The sequence below is a fragment of the Spea bombifrons genome, chromosome 2 (assembly GCF_027358695.1).
Source record: "Spea bombifrons isolate aSpeBom1 chromosome 2, aSpeBom1.2.pri, whole genome shotgun sequence".
Classification (NCBI taxonomy): domain Eukaryota; kingdom Metazoa; phylum Chordata; class Amphibia; order Anura; family Pelobatidae; genus Spea; species Spea bombifrons.
Window position 1 is genome coordinate 8,933,966 of NC_071088.1, and position 13,566 is coordinate 8,947,531.

Genomic DNA, 13,566 nt, shown 5'->3' on the forward strand with positions numbered 1-13,566 from the left:
TGACATGATAGGAGAAAGGGGCATCAGGGGAGAAAATGGATATCGGGGGGTTTGATGTCCCAAAGCAGCCCTGTCCGTCTTTTAGAGGACGCTTTGGAGGTATTTGGGAGCAGTCCGGGGAAAATTCACGAGTTTGAGTTCTGTGCTATTGGGACATGGGTTATTGTTCATCTTCACTGCCCCCTTGTAGTAACATCGCTCAGGAATCATCTGGTAAATAATTATGTAATGGTTGAAGTTTATGAGAATATGGTTGCCATATCAGCATTTTTTCCAGGACACATCTGATTTATATGTGTTGCCGACCACCACCTGGTACCCTGCAGTATGTAGGGTGTAATTTCCTTGCAATAATCAGAGGGGTCCTGAGTAAAACAACAATAATTTCCGATTACCGGGACCAATTTGACATAATTGGGACAGTTGGCACCTATGGATACTACTCCAAATTGCCTAGATTACATGAGTACCAATTGCCAATTGGTGGAGAAGCTCAATGTATATAAACATGTATAACTGCAACATAAAAAGGACGCTCAATTTGTTTGAGTACGGATTAACAGTCACCCCTAACTAAATACATGTCTATGTCTTCCCTAAATAAAGTTGTACTAAAAAAAATACGTTATATATCGTTTCCGATATTCATGCCATCCAAAACATGGCCGCGATGGGCCGGCTTATTGCAACTCGTTCAATCACCATGGAGGGTGGGTAGCCACGCCCCCCGGCTGACTGACGTAGCATCGCGTTAGTGGGATCCTGCCCCAGATCGGTGTCCTGTGCATGGAGCGGGCCTGACGGTACGTAGAGGGGAGACGAACCCTTCCGGGCGGGGAAAAGGTCAGTATGTGGCTGGTCTCTGGGCAAGGACATGGGGCAATAGGAATGTCAGCTTATAGCGCAGCCTCCAGTAAAAGCTCAGCACCTGAAGTTAAGTAGGCAGGAGGGGCTGCCCCTTTAAGGAACCGGTTACCGATTTTCAAGAAGCGCATTGGCCTCTCCCCATGAATTAAATCTCCTCATCGTACCGGCTCCGTATCGTTGTATCCCCCATTCCTCTGCCTGCCCTTTATACCGGCCAACTTCTTGGAGTTTGAGAATGAGTTTGAGTGACTGTGCATTGATTAGGATAATTTTTATTACATTTCCTGTAACATCAACCGGCGGCTGTGAAATAAATAACTTGTCCCATCTTAGTAGACGAGGCCCTGGAAACCTGCCCCGCTGGGGTATCCAAGGACCAAGCGCCTCGGTCCTGCCGGTGTGATGGGCGGATTTATGAATGAAGAGCTTGGCGTGTTTAATGAGCTTGTAAAACATGTTAGTGAATGAGCGATATCTTCTGTAATTGTTTGGAGGATAATAAAAAAATTATAGGTTTCTGCGGTAGTAAACGTATTTAAAATCCAGGATCGGGGCGTATTACTCCCAGGCTGTAACATGCTTCGCGTGTTGTGTAAGCACATACGTGTTAAAGCTCTTATAAATGAGTTGGAACACGTATATATTTAAAGGACCCCTGACACATTTTATCGGAGCTCAGTGTATCTTTAAGACTGCTTGTTACTTTTTTATTTGCTCGTCTCACTTTCTGTCTCATCCCTCCTCGGTCTCCTAGTAGATTGTAAGCTCTTTGGTTAGAGATTGTAAGCTCATTGGTTAGTGTAGGTCTCCCAACTGATGGTCAAAGACATTTGGTTTAGGACTTTGGCTAGATGCGTGGCTATGATCTTACCGAAAATGTCTATAGTTTTCCAAACTTTTGTTTATAAATCCCATTCCCTGTTGTTTCTATGCACATTATTGTTACTTTTAGGGCTGTAGAACCCTGCCATACCCTCATACCCAGCAAACATTCCGAGCTCCTAGAAAAGAGAGGCATCGGGGAGGAAAAAGGGAGGATTGGGTCCCATAGTGGGACTTTATATTTTAAACAGGAATACTTGGCAGTATGGTTGAATTTGCCAGCTATTACCTCTTAAAATCAGTTAAAAGTGGTCCCATTGCCAACAAGGAACCATTCCTGCTTTATTCAGGGTTGCCATGGTGATAAGATTACTTAAACATGTTCATCACCTATTCTATGTCTTCAGTGCAAACTAATGCAGACAAATGCTTCTCTCCTTGCGAGGTTCAGCTAAATAGAGGACGTGCTGCATGACTGCTTTAAGCTGCAATGCAGTGCTTCTGTACTCTCCATCGTCTGAACCCTGGGCAATGTATATCGGATACTTGTACTCATCCTGTGATTGTTTCCCAGAAGCTTTAAGCTTCCTCTGCTCACCGCAGATACTTTAGTCCAATATCCAAGTGCTGTAAATGTCTGTGTTTGGGGTCACCTAGGAATGTCCTTGTTTTTGAGAGAAAAGCACATTTTGTCCATTCAAATAGCATGAAATGGATCAGAAATCCAGCGCAGACGGGGTTAATGTTGTAAATGACTATTGTAGCTGGAAATGTTTTTGTTTTTTTAATGTAATCTCTTAACCCCTTCGCGACCTTTGCCGGTTCAGGACCGTCATGACATGAAGGTCGCTAAATGACCTTTGACGGTCCTGAACCGTCATAAAATAAAATAAGCTTAGAAAGTGATCAACGATCACTTTCTTCGCTTAAACGGCGTTACTGTAATGCCTCGATGTCGAGGCATTCAGTAACGCCGAGATCGGCATCGGGGGCCATGTCTGGCCCCTCCCCGGGGCGTCAACAGCCGCCATACATTGTATGGCGGCGGACGCCCGTTTTGAAAGCGTTTAGGAGGCGATCAACGATCGCCTCCTAAACTTAAATGGTGTCGCTGGAATGCCTCGATCAGGAGGCATCCAGCGACACCAAACACTTACCTTTGGATGGGCTGTGACCGCTCCGGAGAGCGGTCACAGCCGCAGCTGCCGGTGATCTTCGCCATCAAGCAAGATGGCGGCGGCCCGGGAAAATAAACAATAAAGATGATAGAGTTAGCTAGACGGTCTCCAGACCCTCTAGAGAACTCTGGCTCCACTTGCAGGTTGAATACAGGTACTGCATTCAACCATGCAAGTCAATGGAACCCAGCTTTCTAATCACTATGTGATTAGTAAAATATTAAAAAAAAAAATAAAAAAAAATAAAAAATGGAAAAAAAATAAAAAAAAAATGTGCTAACATTTAAAAATAATTATGCAGTGATGTCACTAGATGAACCATCAAGTACATTGCAAAATGTGTAAAAAAAAATATAAAAAAAGTATTAAAAAAATAAAATAAAATAAAAAAATAAAGTTTATTATTTTGAGCAAGTGCTAAAATTTCTCAAAAATCTCAACAAAGAGTTAAAATAAAAGCACTTCAAATACCCAAGGGGTGTCTAATATATAAAAAAAATGGCTGATGGGGTAAATTGGAGTGGCCAAGCTCAAAGATAGGGCATAGGTACAGACTGACCAAAATGGAGAAAAAAAGCGCACTTCCCAAATGTGGCATTTTAAATCTCAAACAACCCGACAAACCCATGCATGTGGGGTATCGCTGTACTCAGGAGATGTTCCTGAACACATATTGGGGGGTTGTTTGAGAGTGACATATACCAGAACCTGTATATCTATAACTAAAGTACAATTTGTGCGAAAAAAAAATAAAAAAAAAATACTATTACAAAGTTTGACAAAGTGTAGTTCTATAATTGGTGCATGGAAAGGGTTAAAATAACAGCATTTGGAATACCCTGGGGTGTCTAGTTTTCAAAAATATATGATTTGAATGGGTTAAATTGAGTTAACCCGCTTCAAAGATATTAGAAAGAGGAGATGGAGGCAGAATGACCAAATGACCACCTGGATTACGCATGCCCCAAAAGTAGCCTTTTACCAGCCAAACAATCTGACAAACCCATGCATGTGGGGTATCGCTGTACTCAGGAGATGTTCCTGAACACATATTGGGGGGTTGTTTTACAGTGACATATATCAGGACCTGTATATCTATAACTAAAATACAATTTGTGTGAAAAAAAAATAAAAAAAATTACTATTACAAAGTTTGACAAAGTGTAGTTCTATAATTGGTGCATGAAAAGGGTTAAAATAACAGCATTTGGAATACCCTGGGGTGTCTAGTTTTCAAAAATATATGGTTTGAGGGGGTTAAATTGAGTTAACTGGCTTCAAAGATCTTCCAAAGAGGAGATGGAGGCAGAATGACCAGATTTGTTAAAAAAGATTTGGAAATCATAAAACGCTGCTTGTACTTATTGCCCTATAACTTACAAAAAACAGCAAAAAAACATAAAAACATTGGGTATCTCTAAACTCAGGACAAGTAGTAGAATCTATTTAGCTAGTTTTTTTACTTGCTTTTTTAGGTGAGTAAAAGATTTTTCAAATAAAAGTCATAAAATGTGTTTTTTTTCAATTTTTCACCATGTTTTTTTATTTTTTTTATAGTAAATAAGATGATACGATCAAAATAATGGTATCCGAAGAAAGCCCATCTTGTCCTGAAAAAAACAATATATAACTTATGTGGGTACACTAAATGGGTGAGGAGAAAATTACAGCTGAACACAAGCACCACAAAAGTGTCAAAACAGCTGCGGTCCCACAGGGTACAAAGCGAAAAATGAGCCCGGTCCTTAAGGGGTTAAGAGGCGTACAGAGGCCCTTTATCGCTCCCATCACACCTGTATCACTCCCATCACTCATTTATCACTCCCATCACTCCTCTGTTCCAATGGCACATTGCATTCGCTGATCCAAGTTTAAGTTTAAAAGGCTAATTGATGGTTAGAAAACCCTTTTGTAATTATGTCACAGCCAGAAATCTCCTTGTTTTCCATGAAACTAGCTCAGTGACCCCAACCCTTTGAAGGTTCGTATATACTCCATACTGCCCTTTAATAAAAGCTCTTTTCTTGCATAGATCAGCAGCCGTTCTGTTATCTTCCGTCTTGAACCCGTATAGATATAACTCCCAAACAACTTTGTTCCCCGGTATAAATTTCCTGGAGCATCAAGGAAGGAGCTGAAATTGGCTTCCGAGTTTTTCCCCTAATACGCTGTGCTAGCTGAACTAGGCTAGAACTTTGTTCCAGTAAATACAGCGCAGCGGAATATGATGGCGCTATAAAAATAACAATGAACCATACAGGAGCAGAAATGTAAGAACAAGAGGCCTAGAGGATCAGATGCACTGGAAGGCAGGTTTACTTTACCAGGACCGTGGATAAGTGGAGCAGCCTCCCAGTAGAAGTGGTAGAGGCCAATACAGACAGGCAATTTAAACATGAATGGGATTGGCATACGGCTCCTGATGAGACAAACGACTGATCACGGTCTGAGTCTTTACAGCAGGAATAAACAGGCAGACTAGATGGGGCCGAATGGGCCTGATCTGCTGTGAAGTACCGTACAGATGCGTAATTCTAATGTTTTTCTGTGTATTTATGCAATATGCTTATTGTAAGTATTTTATTATAATATCTTTTTAGACTGAATGACGCTTCCATACGAGTCTCTTATTACACCGGGACACGTCTGATGAACAATGGCCGGATTTCTGGATAATTTCCGATGGCCGGAGTGTGAATGCATCGACTGGGGTGAAAAAAGGAACACAATTGCTTCTGTTGTAGCAGGTGTTCTGGTAAGTGCCTGTCCAATGTAATTGTGTGACATCATGATTTAGTAGGGCCAGGCATAAAATAACATGGCGAGCTACATAGTGAGGTTAAACCGTGCATTGACTCCCTAACTCTCCATTAATGGGCCCAGATGAGCGCTTCTTGGCGTCTCATAACGTGTATTGAAGTCCGAGAGTCTCGGCTCTCCTGCAAACCCTCGAGTGATCCATGGTGTGGTCCCCACTCAAGAATGTGTCTAAGCAAAAAGATGTGATGTCATAATCATCATCATCATCATCATCATCAATCATCATGCAGATGGCTGGTAAATCCAAACACAGATTGCGTAACTCCGGGCAGGGACTTTACACCTAAACTATTTTTATTCTCTTGTGGATTCCCCAAAAGCGTTTATTGCTTCAATGTAATATTTTTTTTTAAAAAAAATCACTATTTTTGAGGAATTATCTGAGTAGTATAAAAATATAATTCTTTCAATGTTTCTCTTATTTATATTATTTTTTATAATGTGTATGTATATATGATAGAATTATATGTATTGTTCTTTCAGTTTTTTTCAGGTTGGTGGATCATGATTGATGCCGCAGTGGTTTACCCTTCGCAGAAAGAACTGAACCACGCGTTTCACACCTGTGGAGTGTTCTCTACAGTGGCTTTCTTCATGTGAGTTATTTTATGCTATTTTAAAAGTGATAAAATAATAATAAAAAAACAACTATGTAAAATAACAACTTACTTTCCCTATGTCTAAAAATCCTTTTTTTTTTTTTGTAACGAGTAACAATCTAAAACAGGGAAGAATGCCTTTAGAAACAAACAAAGGAAGTGCAGTCTGCCGTAACATAACCACGTATAACCTGATCATCCAAAAATAAGGAAATCCCCCAAAATGTCTGAGAACTGTATTATATCTATTATATGCTGAGCTACGTTTTTGTTTATATTTTGCCTTCTGCAAACGGATAATGCAGGAATACGGCAGCCATTCTTGCAGGAGAAGCTCGCTAGGGTTTGCCCCGCTCCTTTAGTGAATATGCCCCAGGGGTATTCCCCCTGGAATATGTCAGCGGGAAGTTATTGTGAAAATAATAATGGCGATAGGAAAGTAAAATATTCCCTGAAGCTGTTAACGTTATGTGCTTAAGAGTTCCGAAAAACCCATTAATACACAATGTGACTCTGTGTCAACGAAATTCCGTTTAGATTTATTTCTTTAACCAAACCCTTAAACAGTCCAAAAGTATGCGTTTTAAGTGATCCTTCCAAATGATGTCACTCACGCGGAAAACAAACCCACATGTGAATAAGAGTAATATCTTGGAGTGGCTCCGCAAGTGGCTCGGTAAACAGCCTGAAGGAATTTTGATAAGCTGTAGGCAATCATTCACGGGAACCTTGGCCATTTACAGTTATTGTACTTCAGAGGTCAACTTAGATACCTTAAAGCAGCTGAACTGTGATCGCGACTTAAAGGGACGGCGGCCCATCTTTTTAATGGAGCGCAGCAGTCCTGTTTTCATGTGGACTGCATGTAGATCAGTTCAGGCTTTCTTCAGTTAATGGACTTCTCCTTTAGCTCCTCCCCTTCTGCCAGTACTGAAAGCAGGAACCATACTAAGGTATGCTTCTTATACATGCTCTGTACAGCTCCTGCTCCGATCAATGGCATGTATCATCTCTGAACGCTGATGTTTTACATATGATTGGCTGTTGCCTTATTGACTTCACCGAGAGTGCTACTGAGCATGTGCAAGACATTTGTTTCCTGTTTCCGTTAGCAGAAGCCTGGGGAGCAGGAAAAGGAGACTGACGAGTCTCTCTTTCTAATTCCATTAACTAGACAACACAAGCTCTGTTTTACATGGACTAAAAATATAAAAAAAAAATAAAATTATATATATAGAACAAAACATATATATATATATATAAAGTTAATTTGTATCTAATTTGTATCTGGAATATAAAATACAGAATTTTTTTTATTTTCCCTCTAACTTTACTGTCTAATCAAAAAAGAATAGTTTTCTGAATTTGTATCCTTGTTGCCAAGAGCGTTGCACATGCGCACAATGCCCCGTTACACAATTAAATGAGAAATGCACACGTCGGCCTTTGTGTCTTCGCAGTGTTTCCCTGTGATTGACGGTTATTGTACGGGAAACATTTCATAATTAGAACTTGAAACCATTTCTAAATCGTTGGCCAAAAGGTGCTGTCTGTACCAGGTATATTGGCGTATGGATTTACGCCTGATTTGTTCAATCCCTTGACGTAACTTCATTGAATTTCTGCAAAAAAAAAAGTAGAAACCTGCAAAATATAGTAGCTATATGACCCAGTTAGCTAAGTGTGATGGGAGTTGGAGTCTGGAAGATTCTGTCTGCTGTTTCTAATTGTTTTCTGTCCCGTCAGGATCAACGCTGTGTCCAATGCGCAGGTTCGGGGGGACAGCTACAGCGACGGCTGCCTGGGAAGGACGGGTAAGAATTAATTCCGTGTGATGCCGGGGGGGTTTACTAGATAAACGGCAGGTTTGCAGGAGGGGTAACTGATTGAAGAATACATTACAAAGGCTTTTAATCTGCATTGTGTGTTGGTGAGGCTTGGGCCCGGACTAGCCATCTGGCTAATGAGGCGAATGCCCTGTGGGGCGCATGGCACCGGTCACTTACCTTTTACTTGTGGCTTGTGCAGCAGATCCACATGCTGCAAGAGGATGGCGTGTGGCCGTGTGTATCCAGCAGATGGCCGCGTATGTTGTTGGCTGCTGGTCTTAAAGGGCCGGAGCCTCTTTGAGTCCCTAGTCCGGCAATGGCCAGGCCGCATTGTACTCTTGAAGTTTCCTTAGCCATTAAGTTCTGAGTTATACTGACCCAGCTGTGCTGATCGTCCAAGACTTGTCAGCATTAGTGATTTATAACCGATCAGAATTAACTTACTTTGTCTGCTACAGGGGCTCGAGTTTGGCTTTTCATCGGCTTTATGCTGATGTTTGGATCACTCATCGCTTCCATGTGGATCCTTTTTGGAGCTTACGTCACACAAGGTAATCAAACTTATATTAACTCATTGTGACCTTTCCTGCTTAAAGTGTCAGCTCTGTGTAATGCTTCGACAGAAACACCATGCGGAGTTAACCGGTGGCGTATTCTGACACAGGTGGCAAGTCCAGGGGTTAGAGCGGGATGTGCGGATGAGATTAATACAATATAATCGAACCTTGGAACATCTCGTATGTAAGCGTGTAAGACAAACATGGCTGCTCAGCTCCCCGTTTCATTTAATACATGTAGATGCAGAAAATGTCAGTGTTCTTGTTTCTCAGCGGGTTGTTGGTCTCGGGAGGAAACCCGTACATCCTGATTACCTTCCTCCTAGCGGCTCATAGTACATAAAGACCCGATGCCGTCAAAACATGACCGCCATTCGGTTACTTCTTGCTGTTTCAGGCGATACAAACAGGTTCTGTAACTTGTAAAGCTTCCTGGTGCATCGCTATATTGGTCACAAATAATAAGAATTTTGAGTCATACCGCAAACGCTTTTTTCCTGTTTGAAAATACCTGTTTTTTTTCTCACTCATTTTGGTAGCGTGGGTGTTACTTTCACTTAGGGGGAGGTCTGTGAATGAAAATCAGGCTCCAGTATAGGGCCTTTAAGTTTTTTTTGAGACATAACATCCTTTTTAGATGCCGTCGTTTTTTTTTTTTTTTTTTATTGTAAAACAAGTAAACCCACTTTTTGAGGTTTTTAACAGGGTTTTCAGGCTGGTTTTTGGGGTTTGCACACACATTTACACCGAACTCTAAAAAGACACATGAAGCATGGCTGCTGTATTCTAATATGCTGAGTTTTTTTTTTTTTATGATAGTGTATAGTGTGTGTGTGTGTATGTATGTATATATGTATATATATGTGTGTGTATATGTGTGTTTTCAATAATGCGTATGGAAAATGTGGCAGAATTCCCCCCCCCCCCCGTTTTTGGGATGTTTTTTCTTTTTCTTTTTTGACTTCTCGCACGTAGCCTCCTATTTGGTGGGATCCATCCTGTGTATTTTCTGAGCGGTCCCCTCGAGTTTTAGATTAATTGGAAAAATGTAATGAGCTTTTTTCCTTTTTTTTCTTTTTCTTTTAGTTTCTGTAAGCTGAACCCATTTCTTATACATGTTCCTGTGTTCTTTTTTATTTATAGGTGGAAATGTTTACCCTGGACTGGCTGTGTTTTTCCAGAACACTCTAATATTTTTTAGGTAAGAGTATATATATATATATATATATTTTTTTTTTTTTTGTATTATTCTTTTGGAATTACATAAACGATCATAGATTTGTAGGGATTCATAACCCCCTCGTGCCACTTTTGTGAAATTCATCTTTATTTTTATTTTTTTCTGTAAATTCTTAGAAACCCCAATGTATATATCGGTAACCTCTTTAATCAGAATAAATAAGCCGCAAAGCTGGCCTTGAGTCTTTAGCAGTGGGGTGTCTAGCGCCAACCTCTCTGATATGTATCCCTTTCGCGCGGACCACTGAACCCGTCCAAAACCCATGCTTTTCTTATTTGGATCCGTTGGAATCGGTTTCATTCCCTTTTCGCAAAGTTTTAGCCGCGGGTGACGGTGTGTCTCGCTGCCTGGGGGTAGACAGGAGTCGGCTCTCTGGCTTTGTGTCTCCGCTGTGGACCGTCTGCTGGCCACGCTCGGTCTGCGCTTCTCCCAAGTTTCGGGGGATAATAACGCTTTTTGCGGTTTAATGACATCTGTTTTACATTTTTACGCAGCACATTGATCTACAAATTCGGAAGAACGGAAGAGTTGTGGTCATAGGAAGATGGAGCCGGAAAGCTTGCAGTCTAGCTGTTCGGATGTCCTGTCTCGCCTGTTTCTAGTATTCACGTTTCTGGCAAATAGTTTTATTTCTACGGACTGGGGTAACCCCGCCGCCATTAAGGTGGAAGAAGGAGCTCGTTATGCTGTATATACATCAGTTGAAACACTGATGTGCGATTCTTGGCTCACAATAGATCTGTCAACAATTTTATTATTTTTCCTTAGTTTTTTTCCTGTTAATTTAATAATTTTTTTTATTTTTAAAGACCGTTATATTTTTGCCTATTGTAGCTCTTGTGCTGCATAGTTCTTGCTCTGAAATCTATATATATCTTGAGTTTCCATCAGCAGGTTGGTTCCCACCGCTCTGCTTCCCTGTCTTATATATTCCTTCTCATGTTTAGAACAGGGTTGAACGTTGTGATGGGACTCGATGTCCTCCTTTACGTTTAGATCAGCTCTGAGCACGTGGACCCATCAGCCAGTAGAAGAAAGCCAAGACATGGGTTCTATTTCTCGTAAACCTTTCTCAATTCTGTTTTAACCCTTCTCGTTTACTCTGTTTTAATGATGGGATTGCAGTTAAAACTACATGCGTAGCATCAGATGCTCCCTGCTCTAGAACCTAGTGACTGTACTAACGGCGATGAACGTTCTGATGGAACGTCTGCAGCATGGCTGACTGTCGCCGTTTATAGCTAGAGAACATTTCACAAGTTGCTGTTCTGACTACTAGTTTTTTTTAAATTAATTTTAAGCACAACTAAAATATGGTAAAAAAAAAAAAAAACCTTTTCATGTCTTGTTAAAAACATCTAAGCCGAACATACCCTAGTGTACCCATTGTACAGCGCTACAGAATTTGATGGCGCTATATAAAACAATAATATAATATAATATGTGTCTCAAAAAGCAGTAACTGGGATGGCAACATAAAAAAACTTTCTTTTTTTTTTAAACTAGGATATTTGGGGGTTATGGACCTGATTTTGATTGAAGAACAAAACATATATACTGTCTCTATTTATAAGAATTGTTTTAATAGTTTCCACGCTTTCCCACCATGTGTATTTTTATTGGTAGCGGGCAAAAAACCCTCACAGTTTTAGTTTTTAAGTAATTCATTGATTCTAAATGTTTAACCCTTTTAAGAACGAATGGTTTTTTTTTGTTTGTTTTTTTTACGCTTAAGGACTAAAGGCATTTTTTAGCGCCTTTGCTATCCTTTTATAAGCATAATCCCTCTCTTTAGTTAAACCATGCAAATTATATATATATATATATAGTTTTTTCAGGACTCTGAGGGCTTTTTTATTTTTATAAATAATGTATGTAGATAAACCATCATTAAGTATGAACAAAACTTTTTTTGGGGGGATAATACGTTTTTAGTTTTGCTAAAGTGGTAGATTTATTAGGTATTTGTCTTTGATTTTGGAAGCATTTTTATATTTTTTTTTTTTCTGTGGGATTAAAATTGGATCATGTACATCCACTTTAAAAATAAATAAATGCGTATTTTTACTATAAATCTATGGATCTGCACTAAGAAACTTCCCTCCAACCCTAGGTGTGGGGGAAAAAATGTCCCATTTACCCATTGTACAGCGCTGCTGAATATGATGGCGCTATATAAAGCAAATAATACATCAGCCTCTTTCTATACATATTATTTGGGTTTGTAGATGCGTTGCTATCTGCGAGCACATTCTTTAATAATAAATTATCTTTTTCAGCATGTTCTTCATCAATTATTAACTTTTAAGTGGATTTAATGTATCCAACCTGGAAATTCCCTATTTGTACTTTCGATTTCACGTTATCTGCCTCCGGCTTAAAGGAAAGTAAATTTTTTACCGACAGCGAACCTTATCAAGCAGATATTGACCTTCTGATTCTGGGCTTTTTAGTGCAGTTATTATATTTTGTTTTAAGCTGGAAACCATATAGCTAGGGATTCGAAAAATATTTTTATGCTGATGATAATATTAATTAACTAAAATTTAGTTTAATGGATAATTTATTTCTTCCCTATATAGAAGTATAAGCTGTATCCAAAAGAATGACTAAAGTACTTTTTGGTCAGTGGGCAGCCCTTTACCCTCTCCAGGCAGATTGGGTGAAAATTGAAAAAAATAAATGTTCTCGGGGATTTCACAGCAGAAACCGTGTTAATTTTTGTCCCTTTTTTATGGTTATTTACCGGAGCAAAGATGCTTATGAAAGTGGGAAGAAACTGGCATTTGTTTTTGTTTTTTTGGGGGGCATATGAACAAATTTTTTTTTTCCAGTCTCTACTCTCTTTCGGCCACCAGGGGCCACACTGTAACTGGTGTTCTCATGTTAAGGGGATAAGCCCTTGTTGCTTATCAGGAGGTATCGGCTGTGGGCTTTCTGTGTATGAGCGTGGGATCTCCTTTAAGGAAATGCCTTTTTTCTGTTGGAAGATGTCTTATCCTTTAATGGCTGTGCTTTCAAAATGATATTTTAGGAGGTGACGTTAAACCCTTCATTATCCTGCTTCGGTGCTCCCACCTTTTGTTGCCTTAGCGCAGCCGGCGTGTATAGACATTTCTGAGTCCAATGAGATGCTTTTGGATGCTGGACTTTGGTATATGCTTCAAAGAATAGAACCCCTAAGCACCTCCCCTGGGGCAATAAGCGGAGCTGATGGGGGGGGAGTGATGTCACTTTTGTGATATCACATGGCTACTCTCTTTTGTGACATTATGGCCAAATCTTTTGTTATTTTTTAGCATTTTACAGCATTGATTGAATCTCGGTTCGGGGGCGTTAAAATAAGTGGAACAAAGTATTTTAAAGTAAAGATAATGACATGTTTGTCTTTTTATCCAGCCTTTCAATGGACAATCCGTGCACCTTAATGCATTATATGAGTGTGCCCCCCCCCCATGTAAATGCATGGGGGATTCGGTCTATGCCTTAGTCTGTCTCACCACCCCCAGCTCCAGTGCTGGCTCCGAGGAGAGTTCCATGGGGTACAATGAGACCCAAACTGCGCATGTGCAGAAGGACTCCCATTAACTTCAATAACAGAGCTTTCCTCCCGGAGGGACCAAGTTCTGCTGGGTCTCCTAACCGTAGGGGGCT

General features: G+C 40.2%; 1 protein-coding gene and 1 long non-coding RNA gene across 2 annotated transcripts; both read left to right on the forward strand.

Moving 5' to 3' along the window:
- The first annotated feature begins 745 nt into the window (after positions 1-745).
- TMEM50B (transmembrane protein 50B) lies at positions 746-10,693 on the forward strand. Its single transcript, XM_053456608.1, has 7 exons — positions 746-843; positions 5,468-5,622; positions 6,171-6,283; positions 8,033-8,100; positions 8,574-8,666; positions 9,816-9,873; positions 10,407-10,693. Exons 2-7 carry the CDS (start codon positions 5,524-5,526, stop codon positions 10,450-10,452), a joined length of 477 nt encoding a protein of 158 aa, XP_053312583.1. The 5' UTR covers positions 746-843; positions 5,468-5,523; the 3' UTR covers positions 10,453-10,693.
- Positions 10,694-11,827: 1,134 nt separating this feature from the next.
- Positions 11,828-13,022, forward strand: LOC128474502 (uncharacterized). Its single transcript, XR_008346354.1, has 3 exons — positions 11,828-12,364; positions 12,410-12,680; positions 12,747-13,022. It is a non-coding gene; the product is annotated as an uncharacterized LOC128474502 (long non-coding RNA).
- Positions 13,023-13,566: the final 544 nt, after the last annotated feature.

What these genes read in the sequence shown, in the direction of transcription:
- TMEM50B (XM_053456608.1), top strand. Translation starts at nt 5,524, where the DNA reads ATGGCCGGATTTCTGGATAATTTCCGATGGCCGGAGTGTGAATGCATC. An exon ending in TGGAGCTTACGTCACACAAG is followed by an intron (nt 8,667 to 9,815) that starts GTAATCAAACTT and finishes TTTTATTTATAG; the next exon opens with GTGGAAATGTTTACCCTGGA. An exon ending in AACACTCTAATATTTTTTAG is followed by an intron (nt 9,874 to 10,406) that starts GTAAGAGTATAT and finishes ATTTTTACGCAG; the next exon opens with CACATTGATCTACAAATTCG.